Source organism: Oryctolagus cuniculus, chromosome 10 (genome assembly GCF_051225735.1).
Source record: "Oryctolagus cuniculus isolate XC-2025 breed Fujian yellow rabbit chromosome 10, ASM5122573v1, whole genome shotgun sequence".
In the NCBI taxonomy this organism is placed as follows: Eukaryota; Metazoa; Chordata; class Mammalia; order Lagomorpha; family Leporidae; genus Oryctolagus; species Oryctolagus cuniculus.
Genome location: NC_142876.1, coordinates 85,420,062 through 85,447,114, shown reverse-complemented (window position 1 = coordinate 85,447,114; position 27,053 = coordinate 85,420,062). Strand labels below are relative to the sequence as shown.

General features: G+C 44.5%; 1 protein-coding gene across 43 annotated transcripts in view; it reads right to left on the bottom strand.

Annotated features, from left to right (window-relative positions):
• The window catches only part of MAGI1 (membrane associated guanylate kinase, WW and PDZ domain containing 1), a 688,074-nt gene that overhangs the window by 126,232 nt on the left and 534,789 nt on the right, over positions 1-27,053 (bottom strand). For all 43 annotated transcript variants that reach the window (XM_008260898.5, XM_070050628.2, XM_070050629.2 and 40 more), the window contains one exon: positions 7,073-7,192. In XM_008260898.5, the coding sequence (XP_008259120.3) occupies positions 7,073-7,192 (120 nt within the window). The remainder of the gene's footprint in view (positions 1-7,072; positions 7,193-27,053) is intronic.

Genomic DNA, 27,053 nt, shown 5'->3' with positions numbered 1-27,053 from the left:
TGCCAGATAAACGCAAGACAGGATGTCCTGTTTTTTATTTGGTAAATCTAGCATCCTAAATATAGCCCACTCATTTGATTTCACCCCAATTACTATTTGTACTCGGGAAATTTTTACCAATTCCACAGACAACAAATCTCTCCATCTTAAGGTCTCCCTTAAAGATCTTAACACACAATTGGATATCTGTTAGCTATTTGAACAAGCTGTCTCATCCACTAGACAATAAGACCCATAAAGTGACCATACCTACTTTGCAAAAATTTGGTCTATTTTAAATTTTATTTTAAAGGCAATGAGAAAGACAGAGACACAGATAGAAAGAGATCTTCCATCCACTGAGTCACTCCCCAAATAGCCTCAACAGTCAACGGAGAGGCCAGGCTGAAGCCCGGAATCCAGGATTCAGGCTGGGCCTCTTAAGTGACCCAAAACACTTGAGCCATCATCTGCTGCCTCCCAGGGTTCACAATGGCAGGAAGCTAGAATGGAAGGAAGCAGAGGAGCTAGGACTTGAACCAGGCACTCCGATACTGGATGTGGGCATCCCAAGCGGCATCTATACTTTTGTACTGAACGCCTGTCTCTCCCCTGTCTCTGATGCTGTTCAGCAACTGATCTTTAATGAACACATGCACCTGAGTCATTGAAGCTACAAAAGAAGCGTCGGGTTTCATTCGCAGGAAATACCAGCCTCCCGGCCCTGCCTGCCACGTGACCTAGGTACCAGGCATCGGATCAGGTTTTGGTCCTTCATTCCCTTTAGTGCCTCAGACCCATCTCTCTCTGGATTTTAGTTCTGTCATCTGAAGAGATGAACTGGACGGCAGTTCCACTCTCAAATCCTACAACTCTGCCAATCTAAATGTCAAACAAATATTGGGCTTGAAAGAAAATCCTCCAGGTTAGCAGGCTTTGCGCCTTTCTTGGTTCACTCTCCTTGTCTGCATATCACGGAGTGTGTCCACACAAGATCACCTCTCCACGGCCTTGGGAGGACTCAGAACTATGCACCCCCCCCTTTTTTTTGACAGGCAGAGTGGACAGTGAGAGAGAGACAGAGAGAAAGGTCTTCCCTTGCCGTTGGTTCACCCTCCAATGGCCACCGCGGCCGGTGCACAACGCTGATCCGAAGGCAGGAGCCAGGCGCTTATCCTGGTCTCCCATGTGGGTGCAGGGCCCAAGCACTTGGGCCATCCTCCACTGCACTCCCGGGCCATAGCAGAGAGCTGGCCTGGAAAAGGGGCAACCGGGACAGAATCAGGCGCCCCAACCGGGACTAGAACCCGGTGTGCTGGCGCCACTAGGTGGAGGATTGGCCTATTGAGCCGTGGCGCCAGCCAGAACTATGCTTTTTAAGAGGACCTTAACTCTTGAGACACGCTTGGCTCTGAAAAGTAGGCTGGTGAGACAGGAGAATAACTCGCACGCTTCTTTTCTGCATGTTTCATTCTAAAATTGTCATGTAAAATACAACAGCCACCAACCATATGTGGCTACTTAGATTTAAGAAAGTTCTATTAACTTTTAAGATACTTTGAAATTCAGCTTTTCAGTCACAGCAGCCACATGGGGCTAGTGCCGACCATATAGGATAGCTGAGAATACTGAACACTTCTAGTGCTGAACAAAGTTCTCAGTGGACAGCACTGGTTTTACACAAAGTTGAAATGGTTACTTCTCCACTGTTTCTAGAAGCTGCTGTTCTTTTTGTTTTGTTTTTTAAAAGATTGATCTGTTTATTTGAAAGGCAGTTTCTCCTTTCTCAGCCTTTCAAATAAAAAAAAATCATAAAAAAAAACCTACACAACGTAAAAATCAAGACAAAATCTTTAAAGAACACAAAAGAGTATTTTGTGTTGTGGTTGTCTGCAATCAGCAGAGTTTAAGAGAAAGAAATGGTGGGGAGGAGAAAATGCTGGGAGGAACTGGGGAGCCAGGAATGCTATGTACTGGAAAACCCCAGAACAGGGAGGGAATGCAGGACAGGAGCAGCTTTGGACCAGCAGAGTGTGTCAACATAAGCTAATGCTGAGGGAGGGCTAACACGTGTCAGACACTCGGCTAAGCCCTTTCCAATTATTGTCTCATTTAGTCGTCCCTACGATGAAGCATGATTATCACCCTCATTTCACCAAAGGGAAATGGAGACACTGAGCACTAAGCACCTGGCCGGAAGGCCCGCGGTGCTGCAGCAGAGGGGCTGAAATCAAAGGCAGGCAGGGAGGCTGCTCCTTGTGTCCAGCAGAGGCAGACAGCATCCGGGCCTTGCCCAGGGAAGGCATAGACAGGAAACTCTCCAAAAAGCTCCCCAGCCCTGTGACGGTGTCTGGCATTTAATGAAAATTCCATTTTGTTTGCAGCTTCTAAGAGTCAACATAATATACTGTGAGTGGTTCTGAAACATTATGAGCCATCTCACATGGTAGGAAATTATGCCACCAAAAGGTCAGAGGCTGAGGAACACCGTACAGTCAAATGGGTAAAAAACGGAGAGAATTAATCCCGGGCATTGAGAACACTGCAAGTTGAAAATAACCAATAAAGCATTCACAAAAACAGTTTTATTTAAGACAATCAGCTATTTCTGAAAAAATACTTCCCTTTTGCCACCCACTAGACAGTTAGGTTACAGGACTCATGGGTTGTGATGTCACAACTTTTTGTTAAATAGGGAAAATTCTTCTTGTGAGTTTTCAGGAAAGACAGTAGGATCTGACAGTCAAATGGAGACGGGTTTGGTTCCTGCTCTTACATCTGAACAGGCTGTCCGACCTTGAGTGAGTTACTTCATGTCACTTAGCCTCAGCATTTCCAACTAAAACTTCAGTGATAATAGCTACTCCTGTCGCACTGATGAAATTCAATGAGAAAAAGAACTGACTCCACCTATATATAATTTGTCATTGACATATCTGAATGAAATGAGTTTCTTTTCCTTTTTCCAGGTTCATTTGTCACCTCAGTCACAAGTTTCTCCTCTCTGACCCCGCCCTCGGAGAGGGGGGACTCAGGTTCTACAGGTGAGCACAATGAACTTCACACACTGACAGTTCAGAGTCTGCTTTCCAAACGAGGGCTCCTCCTTCCCTGTTTGCAGCCACTGCATCTTAAACTGGACTCACACGTGCAAGACAACATCAGGGAGGAGCCCACAGCCCTCCTCCCCTTCCCGTCCCACATCCTAGACCTCCAACATTCTCAGCTCCCCGAGCCTGGCCATAGCCCGCTCAGTCACACCTGCTTCCAGGAAACTCAGCCAACTGGGAATCAGGCATACTCTGAAGAAAATACCCCTGAGTTCCCAACTGGCAAGTTGAACAAAATCCCAACACTGTCCAATGCACAAGCACGACTTGGGAACGAGCAGTAGGAACCAACAATATGCTCCTTCCTTTTCCCTTCCAAAGTGTCACACCAGAAACCACACACCCGAGACGCATGAGCATGACTTGAACGGCAGCCACTGCCTGTGACATTAAAGCTGTATTCTCCCTAACAGTCTACCTTGTATTTACCCTTTGTTTTTAAGCCTCATCTTTATAACGCCCCTGTGACCATCCAACAAATCCAAATATTAAGTTCATAAAAGGATACATAATGTAATAATTATAAAAAAATTAATTGGGCTAGTTAATAGTTTCCTATGTCCATCTATCACACTAAAAGAGCTACTACATTGCTTTTTAAAAATATAACTTTCTGGGGCTGGCGCTGTGGCATAGTGGGTTCCAGGCCCGCTTGCTCCACTCCCGATCCAGCTCTCTGCTGTGGCCTGGGAAAGCAGTGGAGCATGGCCCAAGTGCTTGGGCCCCTGCACCCACATGGGAGACCCAGAGGAAGCTCCTGGCACCTGGCTTCGGATCAGCACAGTTCCAGCCGTTGCAGCCATCTGAGGGGTGAACCATTGGATGGAAGACTTCTCTCTCTCTTTCTGCCTCTCCTCTCTCTGTGTAACTCACTTGCAAATAAGTAAATAAATACATCTTTAAAAGATAAATAAAATATAACTTTCTAAAGCTATACAAATGGTGAAAAAGTACTCAACTTATTCATCATAGGAAAATTTAAATCAAATAAGCTATTATCTCATTAGGATAACTATTAACAAAGGGACGAATGTTGGAAAGGATGTGGGAAAAGAAGAACTGTTGTACGCTATGTATCAGAAAATAAATTAGTATAGCCATTATGGAAAACAGTATGGAAGCTTCTCAGAGAACTAGAAAAAGACCCTCATATGACCCAGTCACACCGGGACGAGGCACACATCCCAAAACATGTGCTGAAGCAGTATCGATACTCCCCTGCTTAATTTTTCAAGACAGCCAAGAAATAGAAACAGCCTATGTGTTCAACCTCTGATGAATGGATAAAGAAAATGTGGTAAATACACACAATGGAATATTATCTGGCCATAAAAAAGGAACACAATGGAATATTATTCAGAGGTTAAAAAAAGAACAAAAATCCAGTCATGTGTGGGAACATGGAGGAGCCTAGAGAGCACTGGGTTGAATGAAGCCAGGGCTAGAGAGACAAATACCACAGTTCCTCGCACTCAGATGTGAAAGCTAAGAAGTTGCTCTCATGGAAGTAGAGCATGGTACAATGACTACCAGGGTTGGAAAAGGTGAGGGACCAGGGCAGGGATGGAAAGACGATTGTGCATGAGTCCAGGGGTACAGGAAGATAGGAAGAACTTCTAATATTCCATAGCACAGATGAGTTGGCTGTGGCTTACAACAATTAACTGTGCAATTCAGAGTAGCTAGTAGTGAGAATTCTGGAAAATGTTTGACGTGATGGAAATGCCAATATCATGATCTCATGATTTCACATTCAGTGCATATTTTGAAACAACCCACAAATATGTAATTACCACGTGTCAACTAAAATTTTAAAAATATTAAAGTAACGTACATAAGTACTTATGTATTGAGAAACAGTTTTAAAAATTACAATACAACCACCAAAAGAAAATGCACTCCCCATTTGGCTTTGACCTAGCAATGCTATTTGTGGTATCCCCTCCAGTAGATGTATTCCCATGTGAAATGATCTATGTCCATGGTATTAAACACAGCATGTTTCAAAATATCAAAATGAACAGGATGCTCATGAAACAAATTATGGTATGTCCATGCACAGAAATTACACAGTAACTTAAAAAAGAAAAGCCGGCGCCGCGGCTCACTAGGCTAATCCTCCGCCTAAGGCGCCGGCACACTGGGTTCTAGTACCAGTCGGGGTGCCAGATTCTGTCCTGGTTGCCCCTCTTCCAGGCCAGCGCTCTGCTGTGGCCAGGAAGTGCAGTGGAGGATGGCCCAAGTCCTTGGGCCCTGCACCCCATGGGAGACCAGGATAAGTACCTGGCTCCTGCCTTCGGATCAGCGCGGTGTGCCGGCCACAATATGCCGGCCGCGGCAGCCATTGGAGGGTGAACCAACGGCAAAGGAAGACCTTTCTCTCTCTGTCTCTCTCTCTCTCACTGCTCACTTTGCCTGTCAAAAAAAAAAAAAAAAAAGAGGAAGAAGAAAACAGGGGCTGGCGTTAAGACATAGAGGGTTCAGAGCCTGCCTGTGATACCAGCAACTCATAAGGGCACCGGTTCAAGTCCTGGCTGCTTCATGTCCAATCCAGCTCCATTCTAATGTGCCTGGGAAAGCAGAAGAGGGCCCAAGTGTTAAGGTCCCTGCACCCATGTGGGGAAAATGGAGCAAGTGCCTGGCTCCTGGCTTCAGCCTGGCCCAGCTCTGGCTGTTGGGGCCATTTGGGGAGTGAACCAGCAGATACAAGACCTCTCCTGTCTCCCCCTGTAATTCAGCCTTTCAAAAATTTAAATAAAGTCTTAAAAAAAAAAAAACTACTCTATTACTGAATTGCAAAAACCTATTAAGACATAGTTTTTTTTTTTTTTCTTTTTTAAAATTTATTTATTTGAAAGGTAGAGTTAGAGAGAGAGAGATCTTGCATCCACTGGTTCACTCCCCTGATGTCCATAACAGCCAGGAGCCCGGAGCTTCCTTAAGGTCTCAGATATGAGTACAGGGGTGCAAGGACTTGGGCCATCTTATGCTGCTTTCCCAGGCCACAAGCACAAGCAGGGAGCTGGGAGAGAAACGGAGAAGCAGGACTCCAATCAACACCCATATGGGATGCCGTTGAAGCAGGCGGTGGCTTAACCCATTAGGCAGGCCTCGAGACACAATGTCAAAAAAGAAGAGCAAGACACCAAATTTTGAGTTTTCATATGCGACCTTTTCTAAAAAACAGGAAATAAGCAAGCACACATGAGATGCACATGACGGTACAAAAAGAAACTTCAGAAGAGCAATCAGAAACTAGCAGTTACCAACAACACTGTACTAACACTCCTAGTTTGTTTTTACTTCCCCCTTCCTTCCTCCTCCCCTTTCCCTCCCTCCCTCCCTCCCTCCCTCCCTCCCTTCCTTCCTCCCTCCCTTCCTTCCTCGTTTTCTTTCTTGGACTAAAGAGCAAAGGGGGTAGGAAGCAGGTGAGTGGTTAAGAGGATGGGTCGATGGGAAGAATTACTATGTTCCTAATGTTGTACTCAAGAGATACATAAAACACACACACACACTGTACTATTGAATTAGAAACTGGGCAGATGGGAGAGCAGGTATAGGAAGAAGATGACCTACTGAGTACTGCTGAAATATTTTACTTTATAAACCATGTAAATGTTCTTTTCTGCTCAAAAACACATTAAAAACCAGTTAGAAGTGAAATATCATTCCTATAAGGCCACATTTGTGATTAATCACAATTTTTCCTCCTCTTCTTTTAAATATGATACAGGGTCATACTAAACACACACACACACATTTAAGTTAGTAAGTTACAAAAAAACTCCAGGAGAAATACAAAAACAATTTTAAAGGGCCCACCAAGCTTCACTCCATATATTGTACCACGTTAAGGGAACTGCAGTCCCTGTCCTTTATTGAGACCTCCCTTGCCCATAACACATTTGTGCTTTGACGGCTCTAGATCCTCTGAAACACCAGGGAGAGAAGCAGCCCCACTGACACTCTGTGGACAAACTCACCTTCATAGGTGCCAACTTCCAGCAGCGTCCCGCTCTGCTCAAGCTCCAAGAACTCCTTCACAGTCAGAAAGTTATAGTCCACACCGGGTACTTCTCCCTCTCTCGGAGACCGGGTCGTGCCTACAGGATGAAAAACCACGGACAAGAAAACGTCAGTCAACTCGCCCAGGAAGTTCCCCATCCAGGGGTAATTAAAATAACCTGTTCAGTAGGCTGGCCTACCCGAGAGTCCGCCGACTTTATCTGTTCAGACAGGGACCAACCTGGTAAAGGCGACTCCTCTGTGTCAGATGGTAACCTCACTTCCACCCTCCAGGGCCTGGAACCCCCAAATAGGAGAAAGAGAAAGCCTGGCATAGCTAGGTAATCCACAGAGAAATTTACTGTTTCTAAAAATGCACTGAATGAAAGAGGCGACCTGGATTTTATATACAGACAACACACAATCAGCAGCTTTTTGAAGCTCTAGTGCATACTAAAAAGTTATCCACCTTAAGTACAGAGCCTAAGGGGTTTATATTTTCATCACAGGCCTCAAACTCCTTGTGTTCCTCAATAGAAGTGGCAAGTTCCAATGTAATAAGCCCTTTGAAGAAAATGACACCCACTGCATAAACACATCACTAGAGAAATGTGATTGCCCAAGATCTGCGGTTGGACATCTCCCAGGGATTAAAATGCCATTGCTCTCCATGTAATTAATATGGGGGGGGGGGGAAGGCCACCCACGAGTTCTGAGTAGGAAGAGAGGACATCACATTTGGTAGAAAATTGTCCCCTGAGTTAAGTCTGCTCATCTTGTGAACAGCTAACACATTTAACAGCTTCTCTTATGAAACCATCTATAGCCTCTTGAGCATGGACGCCACCGGGCTTAGATGCTAGGCTGCAGATCTATCACGCAAGCCTCGTCTCAACCAAAGATGTGGAAGCACTGAGCATCAAACATTGGAAGAAATGACACAGAAAATACTAGAAACCTATGCTAGACACGAGGGCAGACCAACAAGAGCTAATGCTTCAGCTGGCTAGAATATTCAAATTAGGGACATGACCAACATAGTGCAGCTTACAAGGCGTCCTTAACTATGATGTGAAGTGAATGATTTCCCACATAATGAGCAAGGAGCTTTCCCTTTCCTGGGATCTCTTCGTCAAACTTGAAAAGCGACGAATTAACCAGTTGTATGTAGCTGGCAGCTCTCAAGTTATCACCACCGTGTAGTCTCTGATCAATGCCTATGTGAATAATCACATCCACGCAACTTCACTGGGCACCCATACTCTTGGATACTTGTTGCATACCTTATTCAGACTAGATGCACCCAACTTTTCCAGCACCTGAAATCCGAGTGTCTCCAACAGCTCCAAATCATGTATAGAACAGTGCATCACAACCATCTGCTTCCCATACCCCACGAGCTGGGGCTCTCTGGGGAAAGCAGTCTGCCCTATCCTGTCTAGAACTCTTCTCGCATATTACTTCCCATTGATTTCTAACTCCCCTGTCAGCTGATGACGAGTCTCTGAAGTCTTTCACAACTTGCAGAATTGTAATTCAGATATGAGGCACACAGTAGGTGCTGAGGACACATAAAGATGGTACTACGTACTGCTGCAGGGCAAGGCTCTGCAGTCGGAATGTCACGGTCTGGTTTTCCAATCTGGGGCCCCGGCTGGACCCTTAGCTTTAGCTATTCCTGTGTCCTTGTCTACTTAGCAGGGATAATAATAGTACTTACACAATAAGTTTATTCTGATTATTAAATGAGATAATCCCTTTGGAGGGCTTTCTGAATCGATTTTAGCAGATAGTATAGTTTATGCTATTGAGTAATGAAATGGCTTGCTCAAATTTTTTTTTTTTTTTTTTTAAGATTTGTTTGTTTATTTGAAAGGCAGTCATGGCGGGAGAAGGGAAAGAGACAATCTTCCATTTGCTGGTCACTTCCCCAAATCCCTGCAACAGTCAGGGCTGGGGCTAGCCAAAGCCAGTAGTCTAGAATTCCATCTGAGTCTTCCACGTGGCTTAACCCACTGGGAAATAATGTTAGCAGTATTTAAATATTATCGTTCAAATTCTACTACAATAATCTTAAATCATATATATGCATATATAAGAGGGAACCTCAAAAAGTTCAAGAAAAATGGAATTGAAAGATAAATGTAGGGGCCAGCAGTGCGGCACAGTAGGTTAAGCCTCAGTCTGTAATGCCAGCATCCTATATGGGCACCGGTTAAGTCCTAGCTGCTACACTTCCAATCCAGCTCCCTGCTAATGTGCCTAGGAATGCAAAGGAGGACGGCCCAAGTGCTTGGGCCCCTGCACCCACATGGGACATCCAGAAGAAGCTCCAGGCTCCTAGCTTCAACCTGGGCTAGACCAGGCCATTGTGGCCATTTGGGGAATGAGCCAGTGGATGGAAGCTCCCTCTCTCTCTTTCTCTCTCTGTCCCTCCCTCCCTCCTTCTATCTCTATAACTCTTTCAAATAAATAAAAAATAAATCTTAAAAAAGATAAATCTAGTTTGATATTAAAAATTTTTCAAGGGCATGCTTAGTTTTGTTCAGAATATGCATTTTCCAAGAACTTTCTGAAGACCATATGTGTAAATGCGTGTGTGTGTGTGTGAGAGAGAGATGTTTCATTTAATGAAATTTTTTTTTTTTTAACCAGGCAGAGTGGACAGTGAGAGAGAGAGACAGAGAGAAAGGTCTTCCTTTGCCGCTGGTTCACCCTCCAATGGCTGCCACAGCCGGCGCGCTGTGGCCGGCGTACCACACTGATCTGAAGGCAGGAGCCAGGTGATATCCTGGTCTCCCATGGGGTGCAGGGCCCCAAGCACTTGGGCCATCGTCCACTGCACTCCCTGGCCACAGCAGAGAGCTGGCCTGGAAGAGGGGCAACCGAGACAGAATCCGGTGCCCCGCCCAGGACTAGAACCCCGTGTGCCGGCGCTGCTAGGTGGAGGATTAGCCTGTTGAGCAGCGGTGCCGGCCTCATTTAATGAATATTTAAGAACTCAATGCATGCTGCCTGCTGAGCAACACTGGTATTTTTATTTTATTCTGAGAGACAGCAAATAACTATAAATGTGAATAAGTACAGTATACAATTTCAGGTGGAAGTCATCTTCTGTGAGTGAAAAGATGAGAAAGCATTTCAGAGTGATTTAGAGAAGGGCTAGAGAGCCTCTCAGAGGGGGAAGAAGGCGCCGAGCAGGAAACCAGCCTTGAGGAGGCGATCAGGAAGAAGGCCTGGCAAGGCAGAGGTGATGGGGAGAGCATTCCAGGAAGCGGGAACAGCCAAACGCTTTGATGTGGGGTTGGCCTGGCCTGCTGGGGGAAGGGCAAAGGGTCGCATGTCTGTAAGCAGAGTGATGGAACACAGGATGATAGGTCATTCAAGGGCTTTTAGTAAGGTGGTGCCCAGATTCAATACTCATCTCCACAGTTCTCTGGCTTTATAGAGACAGGGCTATGGCAGAGTAGAGAGGAGGCAAGAACAGGGACAGGAAGACCAGCGGGGAAGACAGCACAGTGTGTCCAGGTAACAGGCAATTGAGTATGGACTAAAATAATTGGGTGGAGGTGATAAGAAACCAACAGATTTCTACAAGGAAACATGAAATTTTCTCCCTTTAATATGAGAGAGATACAGAAAGACAGACGGGGAGAGAGTTGCCATCTTCTGGTTCAGTCCCCAAATGCCTACAAAGCTGAAGCCAAGAGTCAAGAATTGATACAGGTCTCCCACATGGTGGTAGCAATCCAACGACTGGAGCCATCCCCTGCTGCACTACAGGGTCTCCATTAGCAGGAAGCCGGAGTCATAAGCCAGAGCCAGATATCAAACCCAGGTCCTCTGTTACGGGACATAGGTGTCTTAATTGCTAAGTTCAACAGCCACTCCAAAATGTGAATAGTTTAACTAGTTGAAGGGTGACCCACAGGATAGACAAATCTGTGTCAATTCATGACAGTGTGATGGGTCCATATGTTGAAAACAACTAAAAGAATTTGCTTTTGCCCTGGACATATCATGTAACACAGAGGAATCAAGACTGACACCTTGTTTTGTGGCAAAAGGAGTGTGCCATTTACAGAGACTGGGAGAATTAGGAAAAATGGTTTCTGGGGGGAGAAAAAATTCAAGAGTCTACTTTTGGACATGTTAAATGCGAGAAGCCTCAGTCTACCTCAGCACAGAGAACTGAAGGGCAGCTGACCTTGAAGGCTGACGGTCAGAGTGGAGTTTGGAACAGAAACTTGGATGTGATCAGTTATCAGCAAGCCATCGGCATGGGAGGCAAGACAAATACCCAAGCAAAGAGTATAGGAAAGGGGCTCTGCCTGCGGCACCGGCATCCCATATGGGTGCCGGTTCTAGTCCCGGTTACTCCTCTTCCAGTCCAGCTCTCCGCTAAGGCCCAGGAGTGCAGTGGAGGATGGCCCAAGTGCTTGGGCCCCTGCAACCATCATGGGAGACCGGGAAGAAGCACCTGTCTCCTGGCTTCAGATCGGCATAGCTCTGGCTGTTGTGGCCATTTGGGGAGTGAACCAACAGAAGGAAGACCTTTCTGTCTCTCTCTGTCTAACTCTACCTGTCAAATAAATAAATAAATCTTTAAAAAAAAAAAAAAGAGTATAGGAAAAAGAAGCCAAGGAGTGTGGATGGAACACTAAGACCATCTAACTGGCAGAAGCTGGGGAAAGGAAGGGAAGAAGATTCTCGGAGGAGGCAAAGCAGCAGGACAGCCAGCAAGGCAGGAGCAAAGGAGGACGGGGTGGGGTGCAGCGACGTCTTGGAGCCAAGCAGGACAAGCTGCTCAGTCGGCTACTTGTAAAACACAGACAGTCTACACCATACTGGGAAATTCCAGCACACGGCAAGAATAGGATCTCTTTGAAACTTGCTGTGAAAGAATCTGTCCTAAACATGTTCTATATGGCAACGCTGGTACTCAGGCTCCCAAACAAAATTCCATTAACTTAATCCATTCCCCCCAAGAAAGAGAGGAGAGGATAAAATAAAACCAAACAGATTTTTAAAGTCTTCTCAAACCAAACAACATTGGGGTTTTTCCCCCCTCCTGTAGCCATCTTATCTTAGCCATTTCTTTCCATCCATGTTTTCAGTTCTGATTTGTCAGACTTGCTTTAGAGACAACAGTCACCCCCTGGGTCTTCGTTTCCTGAAAGCATCGAAATAATCAAGGACTTCAAAAATGCTGCATCTTAGAAGAAAACTGAAACCAACAGGACACCATTTTCCCATCAAAACAAACAGGTTTCCAGTGGCCTTGGAGTAGCAAGGGAAGGTGTGCAGGTGGGCAGGCAAGTCCCCGCCCACCAAACCCTCAGGCTTTATTACCCGGACTGAACCTTCCCAAGCTGCGGGCAGCAGGAGGTGTACGCCTGGTTATCCTCTGGACGACCTGCCTGGGCCGGGGCCAGCCTGCCCAGGCTCCATTCAGTGACATGGCGGAGAAAGCACCCAGGGAGGGGAGCCCGCCTCTTCTTTTCTTGGAGCAGAATGACGGGCTGCCGGCTGGACACACGCCTGGCAGATGGCATTTCAAAGGGTTTTCAGGAGCCATCTGGGGTGGGTACAATTATTACAATCCACGCTTCTAACAAAGCCAGAAGGGTTACTTCGCGACAGAAGAGAAGGAAAACAAATTCTATCATGTTTCTCAGGGACAGCATTTAAAAAAAAAAAAAAAAAAGAAAAAGAAATTGGCTGACAAACTGGGGTTTTTCTGCAACCTACAATACTCCCTTCTGTTTGTCTGCTTAGCAATTGGGCCAACAATATCTTGCAGTTATTAGTTTTAAGCTAACAAACACAGTGGTCCCTGCTTTCAAAAAAGAAGATGAAAAGGGGAATTAGTAAACACTAGGCAAAGAACAAAGGCTTCCATCTACTGGATGCTTATTTATGTTACAGGCAAGGTGTTAAGCAGGTGATCAGTGCTACTGTATTTAATCTGCACAAGAAACACTGAAGCCAGAGATTATCACATTCATTTTATTAATGAGAAATTGAGGTTCACAAAGGTAAAATAACTGCCCACGGTCACACAACAAGGAAGCGGGACAGAGCCATGATCTGAATGCAGTCATATTTTAGTGCTCATGTTAAACCCTCACTGTCCACTGTTCAATATAATTCTCTACCTTGATGGGAATGTTCCCTATCCATGCTTTCTAACATGAGAACCTCTAGCCACATGTGGCTTTTGAGATGTGGCCAGGCTGATGGAGGGACTGAATGTAAAATTTCATTTAATTTTTTAAAATTTATTTGACAGAGTTAGACAGTGAGAGAGAGAGAGAAATCTTCCTTCCGTTGGTTCACCCCCCCAAATGGCCACTACAGCCGGCGCTGCACTGATCCAAAGCCAGGAGCCAGGTGCTTCATCCTGTTCTCTCATGCGGGTGTAGGGCCCAAGCACTTGGGCCATCCTCCACTGCCCTCCTGGGCTACAGCAGAGAGCTGGACCGGAAGAGGAGCAGCTCAGACTGGAACCCGGCGCCCATATGGGGTGCTGGTACTGCAGGTGGAGGATTAACCAAGTGAGCCATGGCACCGGACACTCATTTAATTTTAATTGCCTTAATTTAAATAGCCACATGTAGCTAGTGGCAATCAGGTTGGTGAAGAGCAGCAGTAAACCATAAGAATATCCAAGTTGCCTAAGTTAGCTATACTACATCCAATACAATGCTCCAAAGCACTCCAGCTCTCAAAATTTAACAAGGAACATATTAAACAGCAAGACATGATACAAGGAAACCTCCCTTTTAAACACTCTTAGATACTTTGGAAAATTGGACAAATTCTATGTTTTGTCCAAAAAACACATTTTGACTCCTATTGCCTGTGGTCTCCTAGGGTGCGGGAAAATCTCTTTAGGTATTCATGGCAGTTGTGGTCTGCAGCAAACAACACAGGAATAAAACAAAACCAAACTTCCAAAACCCAAAAATGAGTGCCTACACCTGGGAGTGGCTTAATGATACATGGTTGATCCAGTCACAGAAAAAGGTTTTAGCTATGTAGTGATAAATAGTATGAAAAGATATTATCTACATGCAGATACCAGGATAAATCACTAACACGCACTGCAGTGACGCAAGCAGGTTACAGGATGATATGCAAATCAGCATTACATTTCACTGCAAAACAGAAAATCAAAGTCACCATCAAGGTCAACCACACTTGCCTTCAGCTATGAAGAGGACGACACTACAAGGAACATTGAAGAGAGTGGTGCAGTTCTTCCACCTGACTGGTTTGTACACCTCACACTGTTCATCACTTAAGTAAGCAAAGCCCTTTTGAAGTGTTCAAGCACCTACAAGACTGGCACCAGCATGGCAAACACTCAACCCTTTCTGCCACCAGATGGTAACTTAACAAATTAATCTGAGTGATGCCCCAGTGAATGTCTCAGTCTGAATTAGCAGTACCCCCAAAGTTCACCCGGTGAAGCTTGAGGGGCTGCTTGCTCCTTATGCATATTTGATGGTTCATAAACTTTTAGTGCACCTGGCTTCAGTGACCCCTGCCAAGGAAATCAGAAAGTGACCTTCCTTATCATCAAACTCCAAAAACCATGGACATGGGAAGACAAGAGGAATGGGAGCCCACAGGCACACTCTCTCTCTCTCGCTCTTCTTATTCTAGAAATTCTACTGAGATACAGAGTTGAGGCAGCAAAAAATCTGAGAAACCGTGAGGAGCCACTTTATACTGTATCATGTCCCTGGCACCAACAGGTTTCAGCACAAGTTATCTAGACTGAGACCTCACTCAACAACTATCCCAATGGCTTCAAGGTCCCCTTAAGATTAAACTGCAAATACTCAGATAGCACCTGCTCTTAAATTATCTGGTTCCTGCTTATGAAAATCCACATCCACTGTCCCCACATGGCAGGCAGGCCATCATTTTGTGAGGAACACCCTTGTTTACACTTGTCAGGCACCCCGGGTACCATTGCGACACTCAGGATCGCTTTGGGCCATGCAGCCTTCAGGTGACGAGGGAATGTGTTGTTCCCCCAAATGCACTCAGTTACTCTACATCTCACAGCACTTTTGCCAGACTCGAAGAACAACAACATTTTCCTTCACATCCAACGTCTTTGCAAACAAACTAGATATCTTTATATAAAAACTAGAAACATTTAACTGCAACATAGCCAATTCAGTCGATTTAGACTTTATTTACAATACCAGATACTGGCCAAAGTAGAACTTTCCCATCTTGTTGGTAACAATATAAAATGATGGTTCAACCACTTAAGAGAAGAGCTTGTCAGTTTCTTAAAATGTTAACCCTGCAAACAAATGTTCATTGTAGCTTAATGCATATTCATTCAGAACTGGTGAGAAAACAACCCAAAAGTTCTTTAACTGGTAAATGGATAGACCTACAAAAAGTAACATAAATAAGGACCTGGTATTTACCCTATTGTGCTGATGGCTCCGAAAAGAGACCTACATATTACAGATCAGAAGCGTCTACATTGGTTTCCATGATCTTCTCTCTGCAACTTGGACTTGGGATGAAAGGAAATAAGGCAAAGTTTTGAGAGCTGAATCCAAATAATGAAAGGAGAACTCTTCAATCTATCCAAACATCCTTGTCCTAGAGACCAGTCATCCTCAGTTTTCAGAAATGTGAACTTTCAAGGATTTCTGCAGGGTACAAGGCCAAGGGTAGACCTCAGACAGCTGAGTGAACCATATGATGACACAAACAGAATGTAAATGCATGGGAACTTCAAAAAGTTCGTGGAAAACAGAACTGAAAGATAAGTTTATTTTGGTGAACAAAATGATGAAACCCTTGCACACAGTCTTCAAAAAGTTCGTGAATAAATAACTATATGGATTTCAAAATTTGACTCTCACACGCAAATGGCTTCAATAGTACATAAAGAAGAGTAGTTTACAAGGAAGGAGCTGGTGTAGAAAGAATGCGTCCGAATTAATGAGTGCTGGCTAATATGTCACTTTAACGTATTCTCATGTTACTTAAATAGTGTTTATACTTCAGTTTCTCTTCCAACCATGCCAGGGTAGTGCTGTGCCCATCTACGTAAGGAATATCACTATTGAGGCCAAGGGTCTGTGTGCCCCTTCCCCGTCATCTGCATGTACACAGGTAGTGTAGAAAGAGTTGGTTTAAGAAGCCAGCTCTGACCCTAAACCAATTAAACCAGTTGTTAACACTGGACTATTCCTTTTCATGCACTCAAGGCCCATATCTGCAAAACTGGAAGGAAACCCAAACCCACTGTTCTGATCCTAACAGAGTGATGATGGAATACAAAATCAATTCATAGCCTTGCTACATAAATTTTAGGCATTTCAAAGCTTTGTTCATTAAAAGAAATCTATTGGAGCCAATATATTTACTTTCTATTTATCATCTCCTTTAACACTTACCACACCCTTATAGGCAGGTAACACCATTAACCCCATTTTCCCAGATGAGAAAATGTGCTCAGAGAGATTTCCCAAAGTGACACAGCTGGTAGGTGGTGGTGGAGCACCTGGACCTGGGTTTCTGTTGTGCAGAGCAATAAAAGCTCAGTGCAATAATAAAGGCCCCTGGTGTAAGGGTGGGAGGGACCAAGAAGGAGGAGATGGGGGTTGGGGTTTCATAGCTCCTCACCCAGGAGTGACTAAATCAGCAACTGCCTGTACCAAGGCAGGTAAGGTCCCAGCCCCTGGCACTGAGGGCAAGGGAGAAGCAATCTGATGAAGTCCCTACTGGCCACACTTTCTTGATCCCAAACCCAAGGGTTCAGGAACTATGTCTCACTGCCTCTTAACGAGAATAACAAGGTAAACCACATTCAAGTCACAACGTGAACCTGAGCATGAGTCACTCTTGCTCTCTGCCTGCTAGGAGGGGAAGGAACTCTGGCACAAACTCATGGAAAGCATGCACTCATTGAAAACAGGAAAGTGAAAATTCTCAAGCTGTCACTGCTTCATTTCAAGCAGTAAGAAAAAACATTCAGGAAATACAGGAGAGGAACATTCAACATTAAACACCTGCTTATCAAGTTAACTTGGCAGGATTATCTTGACGTACTTTTGTTCTGAGGGGAAATCAGGAATGCCACATCCTGGCATTGAGTGTTGTCTGTGACGACAGGAGCTTAGACCAGACTTTCTCCTCTGACAGGTAGCATGTTTACTTTCTCTGAACTAGCTACAGCAACTGTTTGTATGAAGTAGAATGAACTAATTTTGATGATTTAACCAGAAACATTTCAAAAGCAAGGGAAAGAAAATGATTATTTTGGTGAAAAGCTATGATTAATTAAGAATACCAGGTTTCAACAAATGAGATGACTTTGTACATCAAATGCAGAGTTCTGAATAGTTTTAGTATTTGCTACCTTGTTTTCTTAATTAAAAAAAAAAAAATCAGGAGTGACTGCTAATGGGCACATGGCTTCTTTTCAGGATAATGAAGATTCTCTTTTTTAAATTTATTTATTTATTTTTATTTTTGACAGGCAGAGTGGACAGTGAGAGAGAGAGAGAGATAAAGGTCTTCCTTTTCCGTTGGTTCACCCTCCAATGGCCGCCACAGCTGGCGCTCTGTGGCCGGCGCACCGCGCTGATCCGAAGGCAGGAGCCAGGTGCTTCTCCTGATCTCCCATGGGGTGCAGGGCCCAAGGACTCGGGCCATCCTCCACTGCACTCCCGGGCTACAGCAGAGAGCTGGCCTGGAAGAGGGGCAACCGGGACAGAATCCGGCACCCTGACCGGGACTAGAACCCAGTGTGCCGGCGCCGCATGGTGGAGGATTAGCCTATTGAGCCACGGCGCTGGCCCCTGAAGATTCTCTTAAAATTAAACAGTATAATGGTTACATAGTTCTGTGAAAATAAAAGCTATGAACTATATACTATGAAGAGCGAATTTTGTGGTTTGTAAATTGTGTATTAATAAAGCCGCTAACATATTACCCTATAGAGATGCAGAAAATTAGTCTCTGCACTTGTGGGTATTACCATTTAGTAGGGGTTGTTACCATTTCTTATGTAATGATTAGTGATATAGTTTACTCTTAAATCTTTATTTTTGTATTTGAGAGATAGAGGGAGAGAAGAGGAAGGAAGGAAATAAGGGAGGAGGGAGAGAGAAAGAAATGCCCGCAACAGCCAGGGCTGCGCCAGGATAAGCCAGAAACCCCAAACCAAATCCAAGACTTCCACATAGGTAGCAGAGACTCAAGCACTCAAGCTCCACCTGCTGCCTCCCAGAATGGGCTTTAGCAAAAAGCTGGATGTGAGGTAGAACAAGTACAAAAAACAGGCACTTCAGCCGGCGCCGTGGCTCAATAGGCTAATCCTCCACCTTGCGGCGCCGGCACACCGGGTTCTAGTCCCGGTTGGGGCGCCGGATTCTGTCCCGGTTGCCCCTCTTCCAGGCCAGCTCTCTGCTATGGCCAGGGAGTACAGTGGAGGATGGCCCAGGTGCTTGGGCCCTGCACCCCATGGGAGACCAGGAAAAGCACCTGGCTCCTGGCTCCTGCCAGGATCAGCGCGGTGCGCCGGCTGCAGCGGCGGCCATTGGAGGGTGAACCAACGGCAAAGGAAGACCTTTCTCTCTGTCTCTCTCTCTCACTGTCCACTCTGCCTGTCAAAAAAAAAAAAAAAAAAAAAAAAAAAAAAAAAAAAAAAAAAAAAAAAAACAGGCACTTCTCCATGTAATGCAGGCACCCCAAGTGGCATCTTAACCACTAAGCCAAATGCATTCCCCCCTTCAATAATTTAAGAATTGCTTCCATTAGTTAGTGCCCCCCAAATTGGAATCTAGGGAGTTTGCCATCAGAAATGACAGATCCTTTTACAGGATTTAACAAAAAACTGCAGGTATCTAGAGCTTTTCTAGAATGGTCAAAGAGAAAAACACTCTGAAGTCCAAAATCAGACTTGTGGGTTCAAATCCCAGTTCTGCTATTTACAAGCTGCAACCATGGCCAAGTTCAACATTGTGGACCTTGGTTTCCTAATCTCTAAAATTGGAACAATAACAATAACTGCCTCAGGAGATGGCGCAAGAAGTATATAGGATGGACTGTGCTTAGCCTGGTCATGGTATGCATTCCATCAACACTGACCATGACAGCAGAGCATATGAAAGAAAGAAAAGAATCAAGTTATGGATCCCAGTAAACTGCTGACATGGAGCACAGGTTTTCTACATGTAACATGTAACCTAATTCTCTAAAGATGTTCTATGTTAATTTTTTGTCTTTAATCATCACTGTTGAAGCCTCTCACACCAAATTTTCAAAACACCCACACAAAACCCTTCAAATTATCTTTCAATAAGAAATCACAGTCAATACATTCTGTAAATATCATTGTCTAGATCATCGTTTGTCGTTAGTCCCTAGCATCGAACCACCAGAAAATGCCTATTTACAGGAACACGAATTCTAAGTCTGAGGATTTCAATTCCCCTAATTCCATATTAACCATATTATTCCTCACATGATCGACTTGTCCTAACTGAATCAATATAATACTTATTGGACAAATGCTATGTGACTGCATATAAAAAAGTGATTTTATAAATAGCACCAAGACAGAGCAATTGTCACAGCAATACAAGGTTGATGTTAAGAAAAAGAGAGGGGCTGGTACTGTGGCATAGTGGGTAGAGCTGCTACCTTTACAACCAGCATCCCACATGGGCACAGTTTGAAACCCAGCTGTTCCACTTCCAATCCAGCTCCCTGCCAATGCACATGGGAAAGTGGCTGAAGACAGCCCAAATGCTTGGGCCCCTGCATCCACATCAGAGACCTGGAAGAACTTCCAGGCTCCTGGCTTCAGTCTGGCACAGACCCAGTCACTGTATCCATATGGGGAGTTAGTGGAGATGAGAGATCTCTCTGTATCTCTTCCTCTCTCTGTATAACTCTGCCTTTCAAATAAATATATATTGTTTAAAAAGAAAAAAAAAGAAAAAACAAGGGGCCAGAGCTGTGGCATAGTAGGTTAAGCCCTTCACCAGTGGCACCAGCATTCTATATGGGTGCCTGTTTGTGTCTCGGCTGCTCCTCTTCCTATCCAGCTCTGATTACAGCTTGGGAAAGCAGTAGGAGATGGTCGAAGTGGTTGGGTTTCTGCACCCGAGTGGGAGACCTGGAAGAAGCTCATGGCTTCAGATGGGCACATCTCTGGCCACTGTGGCCATTTGGGGAGTGAACCAACAGATGGAAGATCTCTCACTCTGTCTCCGTTTCTAACTCTGCCTCTCAAATAAATAAATCTTTAATAAAAAAGAAAAAGAATTCATATTATTTAATAAATGCACTGATTCTTGGTGAACCTAGGCTTGATAGTTTTTGATGTCTTCTTAGGTGTACAGGCAAACCCTCATGAATGTATAAATCTTATTTTGGCTCCCATCAAGTTCTGCCCTGACAAAATAAGAGAATAGTGTGTAGTATGGGATATCACATTTTGAAAGAATAAAGAGTGGCCAGTGCTGTGGCGTAGCGGGTAAAGCTGCCACCTGCACTGCCAGCATCCCATATGGGCGCCAGTTCGAGTCCCTGCTGTTCCACTTCCAATCCAGCTCTCTGCTATGGCCTGGGAAAGCAGTAGAGGATGGCTCAAGTCCGTGGGCCCCTGCACCCATGTGGGAGACCCGGAAAAACCTCCTGGAAGACATCTCTCTCTCTCTCTGCCTCCCCTTCTCTCGGAAGGAAGGAAGGAAGGAAGGAAGGAAGAAGGGAGGGAAGGAGGGAGGGAAGGAGGGAGGGAAGGAGGGAGGGAAGGAGGGAGGGAAGGAGGGAGGAAAAAAACAAGAGTACAATATCATGCTACAGCTTGGAAGGGTGTGTCATTGTACTATCTCTGTATGCCCTATATGGTATAACTGAAAAGAGTGGAAACACTACAATTTCTCCCCAAACAGCAGCACAGTTTTGAAAAAGAGCATAGCATAAACTCTAAATATTTCTTTCGATATTTTAACAAATAACTTGTTCCTTTTTTTTTAATATCAGTATTTGCCTCGAAAAGACTTTAGATTCGGTACTGAAATCTCTTTACATTGGAAAAGTGTATCATGGGCAAAGATTAAGAAACAATTGCACTGAAGATCACCTAAGGATGGGTTCCCAGGTGGTTGAATTCACCCCTGGGACTGCGCTATTGTCCAGAACCCACTCTCAAAAATGATAACATCAACAGATTCTCAGAAAATTGAGTTGCTGCCTAGACTCCTCAACCCCATTCCCAAAATCTCCATTACCTTATCTAATGCTTGGCAATTATCTCTCTGCAACCTTATATCATCATCCAAAAATATATGGACTTCAAGTAATTGCAAAATGATCCAGATCCAGCTGATCAACTGTTATTGCCCTCATTCCAATTAGTTCATTTCTCAGAGAGCAATTACACTCACACATTATAGAGTACATCTCTTGCTACAACTACAGCTCATTTCATGTTACACACTTACATTTTCTAGGTAGATGAGTCATACAAATTATTATTTTTCATTCTGACTGGTGTATCAAATTAGGTTCCTTTTAGATGTGAAATTTTCTTTAAAAAAATTGCAATGACTAATGCTTCCACATATTGGCTTGGAAAATGCTAGTGTAATAAACCTAAATTCTTGTCTTCACCTGCATGGACTTTTAAAAATATCATTTCATGGCCGGCGCCGCGGCTCACTAGGCTAATCCTCCGCCTAGCGGCGCCGGCACACCGGGTTCTAGTCCCGGTCGGGGCGCCGGATTCTGTCCCGGTTGCCCCTCTTCCAGGCCAGCCCTCTGCTGTGGCCAGGGAGTGCAGTGGAGGATGGCCCAGGTGCTTGGGCCCTGCACCCCATGGGAGACCAGGAAAAGCACCTGGCTCCTGGCTCCTGCCATCGGATCAGCGCGGTGCGCCGGCCGCAGCGCGCCGGCCGCGGCGGCCATTGGAGGGTGAACCAACGGCAAAGGAAGACCTTTCTCTCTGTCTCTCTCTCTCACTGTCCACTCTGCCTGTCAAAAATTAAAAAAAAAAAAAAAAAAAAAAAAAAAATATCATTTCATTAGAACACTCTAAAAGAGATCAAAGGTATTATCGGAAACTTAGTGGCCAATTAAAAAAAAATTGAGCAGAAATCTTTATAATTGTAAGTTATTTTAGTCAGTTGCCACATAAAGACCATAAATAATTCTATACATTCTAATGAAAACTGGCCTTTTTCAAACAAGCCTTATTTCAAAGATGTCAACTGAGGGCTCTGGCTTTTGACATGGTCGCAGAATTCTCATTAACCCAAGAATGCAAATGATGCCCTCATCCTCCATACCAACAGGACCATATGTCAGACCAGACAATAGCCAATCAATGATCAAATCAGTTAATCTTTACTGGAGATAAGAGATTTTAAATTGATTCACTAGGCACCTTTGTTGCGACACATTAGCATCTAACGAATAAAAAAATATAGAAGGATTTTGTTTGTTGCTTTGCTTTGTTTCACATATATTAATTAAATGTCATATCATAGGATGCCTGCTGGTTCTCACTCCTGGGTTTCATCTAATCTGTCATCCCTGTCAACAGCACCTGCTGATCAAGGGCACAGAGAGGGGAGAGGCAATCTTGACTTCCTTGCGGTAGCAGCGAGGTCTGACTGCCATTAGCTTCCTGTCAGCAGGGGAAGACCTGGTGGTATGATAGATGTTCCTGCAGCTCTGACAAGGAGTTTTCACTAGGCACCTGCCTCTTAACCTATTTACCCAGCAGTTCCACTCTCATCTTTGGGGAAACCCACATTTTTGCTCAGAGGGGAACCAAGAGTCAACACCTTTAATACATCCAAAGGCTACTGCCATGGCCTTCCAAAGGCTTGGATTTTCAAAATAAACCAAAGTAAGAGTGTTTAAAGGCATCAGCTGGGTGATCCAGGAAGCGTCTTCCAATCTCAACATGTAATACATACCTGGGAAGAGGATTAAGAAACTAAAACTAAGGGGCCTGCACTGTGGTGCAGCAGGTTAAGCCGCCATCTGCAGTGCCAGGAACCAAAAAGGGAGTCCCTGCTGCTCCATTTCCGATCCAGCTCCCTGCTAATGCACCCAGGAAAGCAGTGGAAGGTGGCCCAAGTGCTTGGGCCCTTGGACCCATGTGGACGATTCAAAAGAAACTCCTAGCTCCTGACTTTGCCTTGGCCCACCCCTGGCCATTTCAGCCATTTGGGGAGTGAACCAACAGATGGAAGAGCTCATTCTCTTTCTGTCACCCTTTCTCTCTTCTCTAACTCTGCCTTTCAAATAAATTTTAAAAATCTCAAAAAAACAAAAAGAAATTAAAGCTCAGAGGTTGGGAACTCAGTCATTATCTCCCATATGGGTGGCAAGGAACCAATTACTTGAGCCATCACCTGCCACCTCCTAGGATGTGCATTAACAGGAAGGTGGACTTGGCAGCGTGGTCAGGACTTGAACACAGGTACTCTGAATATGATCGGTGGGTATCGCAAATAGCATCTTTAACTATGACCCAAAACGTGTCCCTAAAGCTAGTTATTGTAAAGGCTACATGCCTCACTGTACAGTTCTTTCATAGCACTTTACACAGTCTGTAAATTCTCTCGCCATAAGGAATTGGATGTGTCTGTCCCAGTATATTCTTAGTGAGTAACACAGATCAGGAACAAAGTAATTTCACAGTTATTTGTGGAAATAAAGGTGCACGGAGGCTCAGGTAACTTGACTGAGAATAATCCACTGGAATGCTTTTACGGGTCTTCCAGAAAAACATGGTAGGAAGGAAGGGGAATCAGTAGTGATCTCAGAAGGATCCTCTAAAACAGAACTCTTTAATGAGACTGGGAACTGCAAAGGGGCACCTGTTAAATTCTGGACTAATAGCACTATGAGACACCATTGTATTCATAAGCTAGAGGACTTCATGGGGTAGATATCCGACCCAGTGGTTAATATACCTGTGTCCCACATGGGAGTACCTGGCTTTTATTCCTGGCTTCAGATCCTGACCCTAGCCTCCTGCCAACAGGGATTACGGGAGGCAGCGGTGATGGATCAAGTAGCTGAGTTCCTGAATCACACCTGGGAAACCTGGATTGAGTTCATCGCTCCTGGCTTCATCCCAAGTCAGGCCTGGCTATTGTAGACGTCTGGAGAGTAAAACAGCAGCTCACTCTCAAGTTCTTTTCCTCTAGAATAAATACAAATGTCTGTCTCTGTGCTTTCCTCTATTTCTGTGTTTGTCTCCCAAAATTTTTTTAAAAAAACTTCAAAACCATTAGTGTCATGAAAAATTAAAGTAGTTGAAATCTTTCTCCATGATTTCAACAAATAGTTATTAAATATAAACTATATGGCAAGAATTGTTTCAAGCATGGGTGGGGAATGCCCAGCACACAGTTCATATAAGGCCCATGAAATAATCTGGTCTTGTCCTGCTGTGGCAGCTGTAGGCAGGACTAGAACTGCAATACATCTATAGCAGGCTAATTTTTAAGTCCACGATAATTTTGTATGGCCCACGAATGATGTTATGAACATCAAAGAGGCTACTGGCAGATAAAAGTGTCTCCACCCTGGAAAGCAATGGGGGATTATAGCAAAAAATAAGCAAACAACCAAACCCCAAACACAACCAAAGTTCTATCCTCATGTGGTTTATACTCTAGTGGGTGAAGATGCATAATAGACAAACTAATAAATACATAATATGCTATTCAATGTAGCAGAGAACAAACAGAATAAGGGAGGTAGTGGATTCTGGGTGGTAGAAGCAGAATTATAATTCTCTGCAGTCAGGGAATGCCTCACTGAGAGGGTAAAACATCTGTGTAGAACTAAAGGCAATGAGAGCAGGAGCCATAGAGAAAACCTGCAAGAGGCATGCTTTTTGGTACAGCATATTAAGCCACAACTTAAAAAGTACCTGGGATTAAGTTCAGCCTCCATTTCTTACGCAGCTTCTTGCTAATGCACACCATGGGAGGCAGCAGGTGATGGTTCAAGTACTTGGATCCCAGACACTCACATGGGAGACCTAGATGAAGTTCCTGGCTCCTGACTTAGGCCTGGGCCAGCCCTGGCTGCAGCAGGCATTTAGGGAGTGAACCAATCAACAGAAACTCTCTCTTCTGCTATTCTGACTTTCAAATGAATCACAATAAATAAATAAATATTTAAAAAGTAAAGAAAAAACAAACATCAAGAATTGTTTAAAAAAATACCCAAAAGAGTGGTCTAGGCATAGCACTTTATATCAAAAGCAAATACCCTGAGGCAGGCACAAGGGTTGGTGCTTAAATGACAGTAAGAGGCAATGGGAGAAGAGTAAGACATTAGACCGGAGAGATCACAGACTTGGCCATGCAAAGACAAAGAGGCCACCATGAGGGCTCTGGGAAGCTGCCAGAGTTCTCAGCACAGGGTGTCATGATCTGACTTAGATTTTAAACAGATCACTCCATTTACTCAATGAGAATAAACTCCTTGACAGAGTAGAGAAGAAAGGGGAACAGCAGTTAGGAGGTTGTTACGCAATGGAAGTTACAGACTGTTCCAGGTTACAAATTTTCCCCTTGATTTTGGGTTGGCTTTAGTGACTTGCTTCACGGGAAAAAAATATAATGGTGAATTGATGCTGGGTTACTTCCAAAGTGGGGCTGAAGGAATCCTTGCAGCTACTACTTTGGTTCCTCAGCACACTGGCTCTTGGAACAACGTCTATGCTTGGACGGAAGCCGGAGAGACCCATGTGGAGAGCAACTGAGACTCCCAGGCAAGAGCCAGCAGAGTCTGGCAGCAACCTGAGTCAGCCATCTCAGAAGTGGTTCCAGGAGCCCCCTGTTAAGCTGCCCCACCTACAAGTCACTACCTGGAGCCCTAGTGCAATCACAGAGGATGGACAGAATAAGCACTTCCTACTCTTTGAAGCCACTGTGAAGTGACTTGTGACACAGCAATATGCAAAGACAAACAAAACAGAATTCACAAAGGATCAAATCAGCCACAAGTTCCTGGGTACTAACTCAGTAGACCCTATATTCATCTGGTAAATAACTCAGAGTCTTAGAGTCAGGACGATTTGTATCTGAACCAACCTTTAACCAATGAGTTTTGAGCCTTAATTCCATCACAGAATAAAACAAGGTCCCAGTTCCTTGAGGCGCCGTAAGGTTACAATGGAGAAAATGTATGTTAAAGACTTAGCCTAGTGCCTAACACCAAATGAGGATGCAAAGAAACAAAAAGAGTGAGCTATTAATAGCACTGACTTTTTACCTTCTGAACATGGCCCCCTGCCATTGCACATTCGCTAAGTGGTAGCTTCTGTGGCATGGTTCCTTGGCTTCCATTATAGATGCAATAGGAGTTGGTCCCAGGGGAGGCTAGAAGCACAGCTGACTAGGCATCTTCTGCGCATTGCAACTGTTCATGAAGATGCCCGGGGAGTCTCTGCCCAACAGCCTGTCAGAAGCCCCTTCTGGCTACTGAAGCATGGCAGTCACAGAGGGAGCTAACTGAACAGTCCCAGCCTCAGCACAACCCTTTCCCAACTGTTACCACCATCACCGCTATTCGGGCAAGGACTGTAGCCTCTCTGTAGAGAACAAACTATTACGACACCACTTGATGAGATTCTAGAAACTCAGAAAGGCAAAGGCACAGTTTTTATCATTCCATCCCAAATTCTGCTGCCGCTGAGGCTGCTTAGTGCAAACCTCATTACAAAAGCTGAGATTAGCAAGACATAATATCTACCAGCGAGTGGAAGAGACTTCAAACACAAGGATCGCTTTACTGCATTATTAACCTGAGCTTGATAACAGATCACTGTTTGAGATACTCACGTCCCATTTCCACTTTATTACAGAGATTACACTGAATAGAGAGCTGACTTTAACAATAACAGTCTTTCTGTGGCCTTTAGCCAGA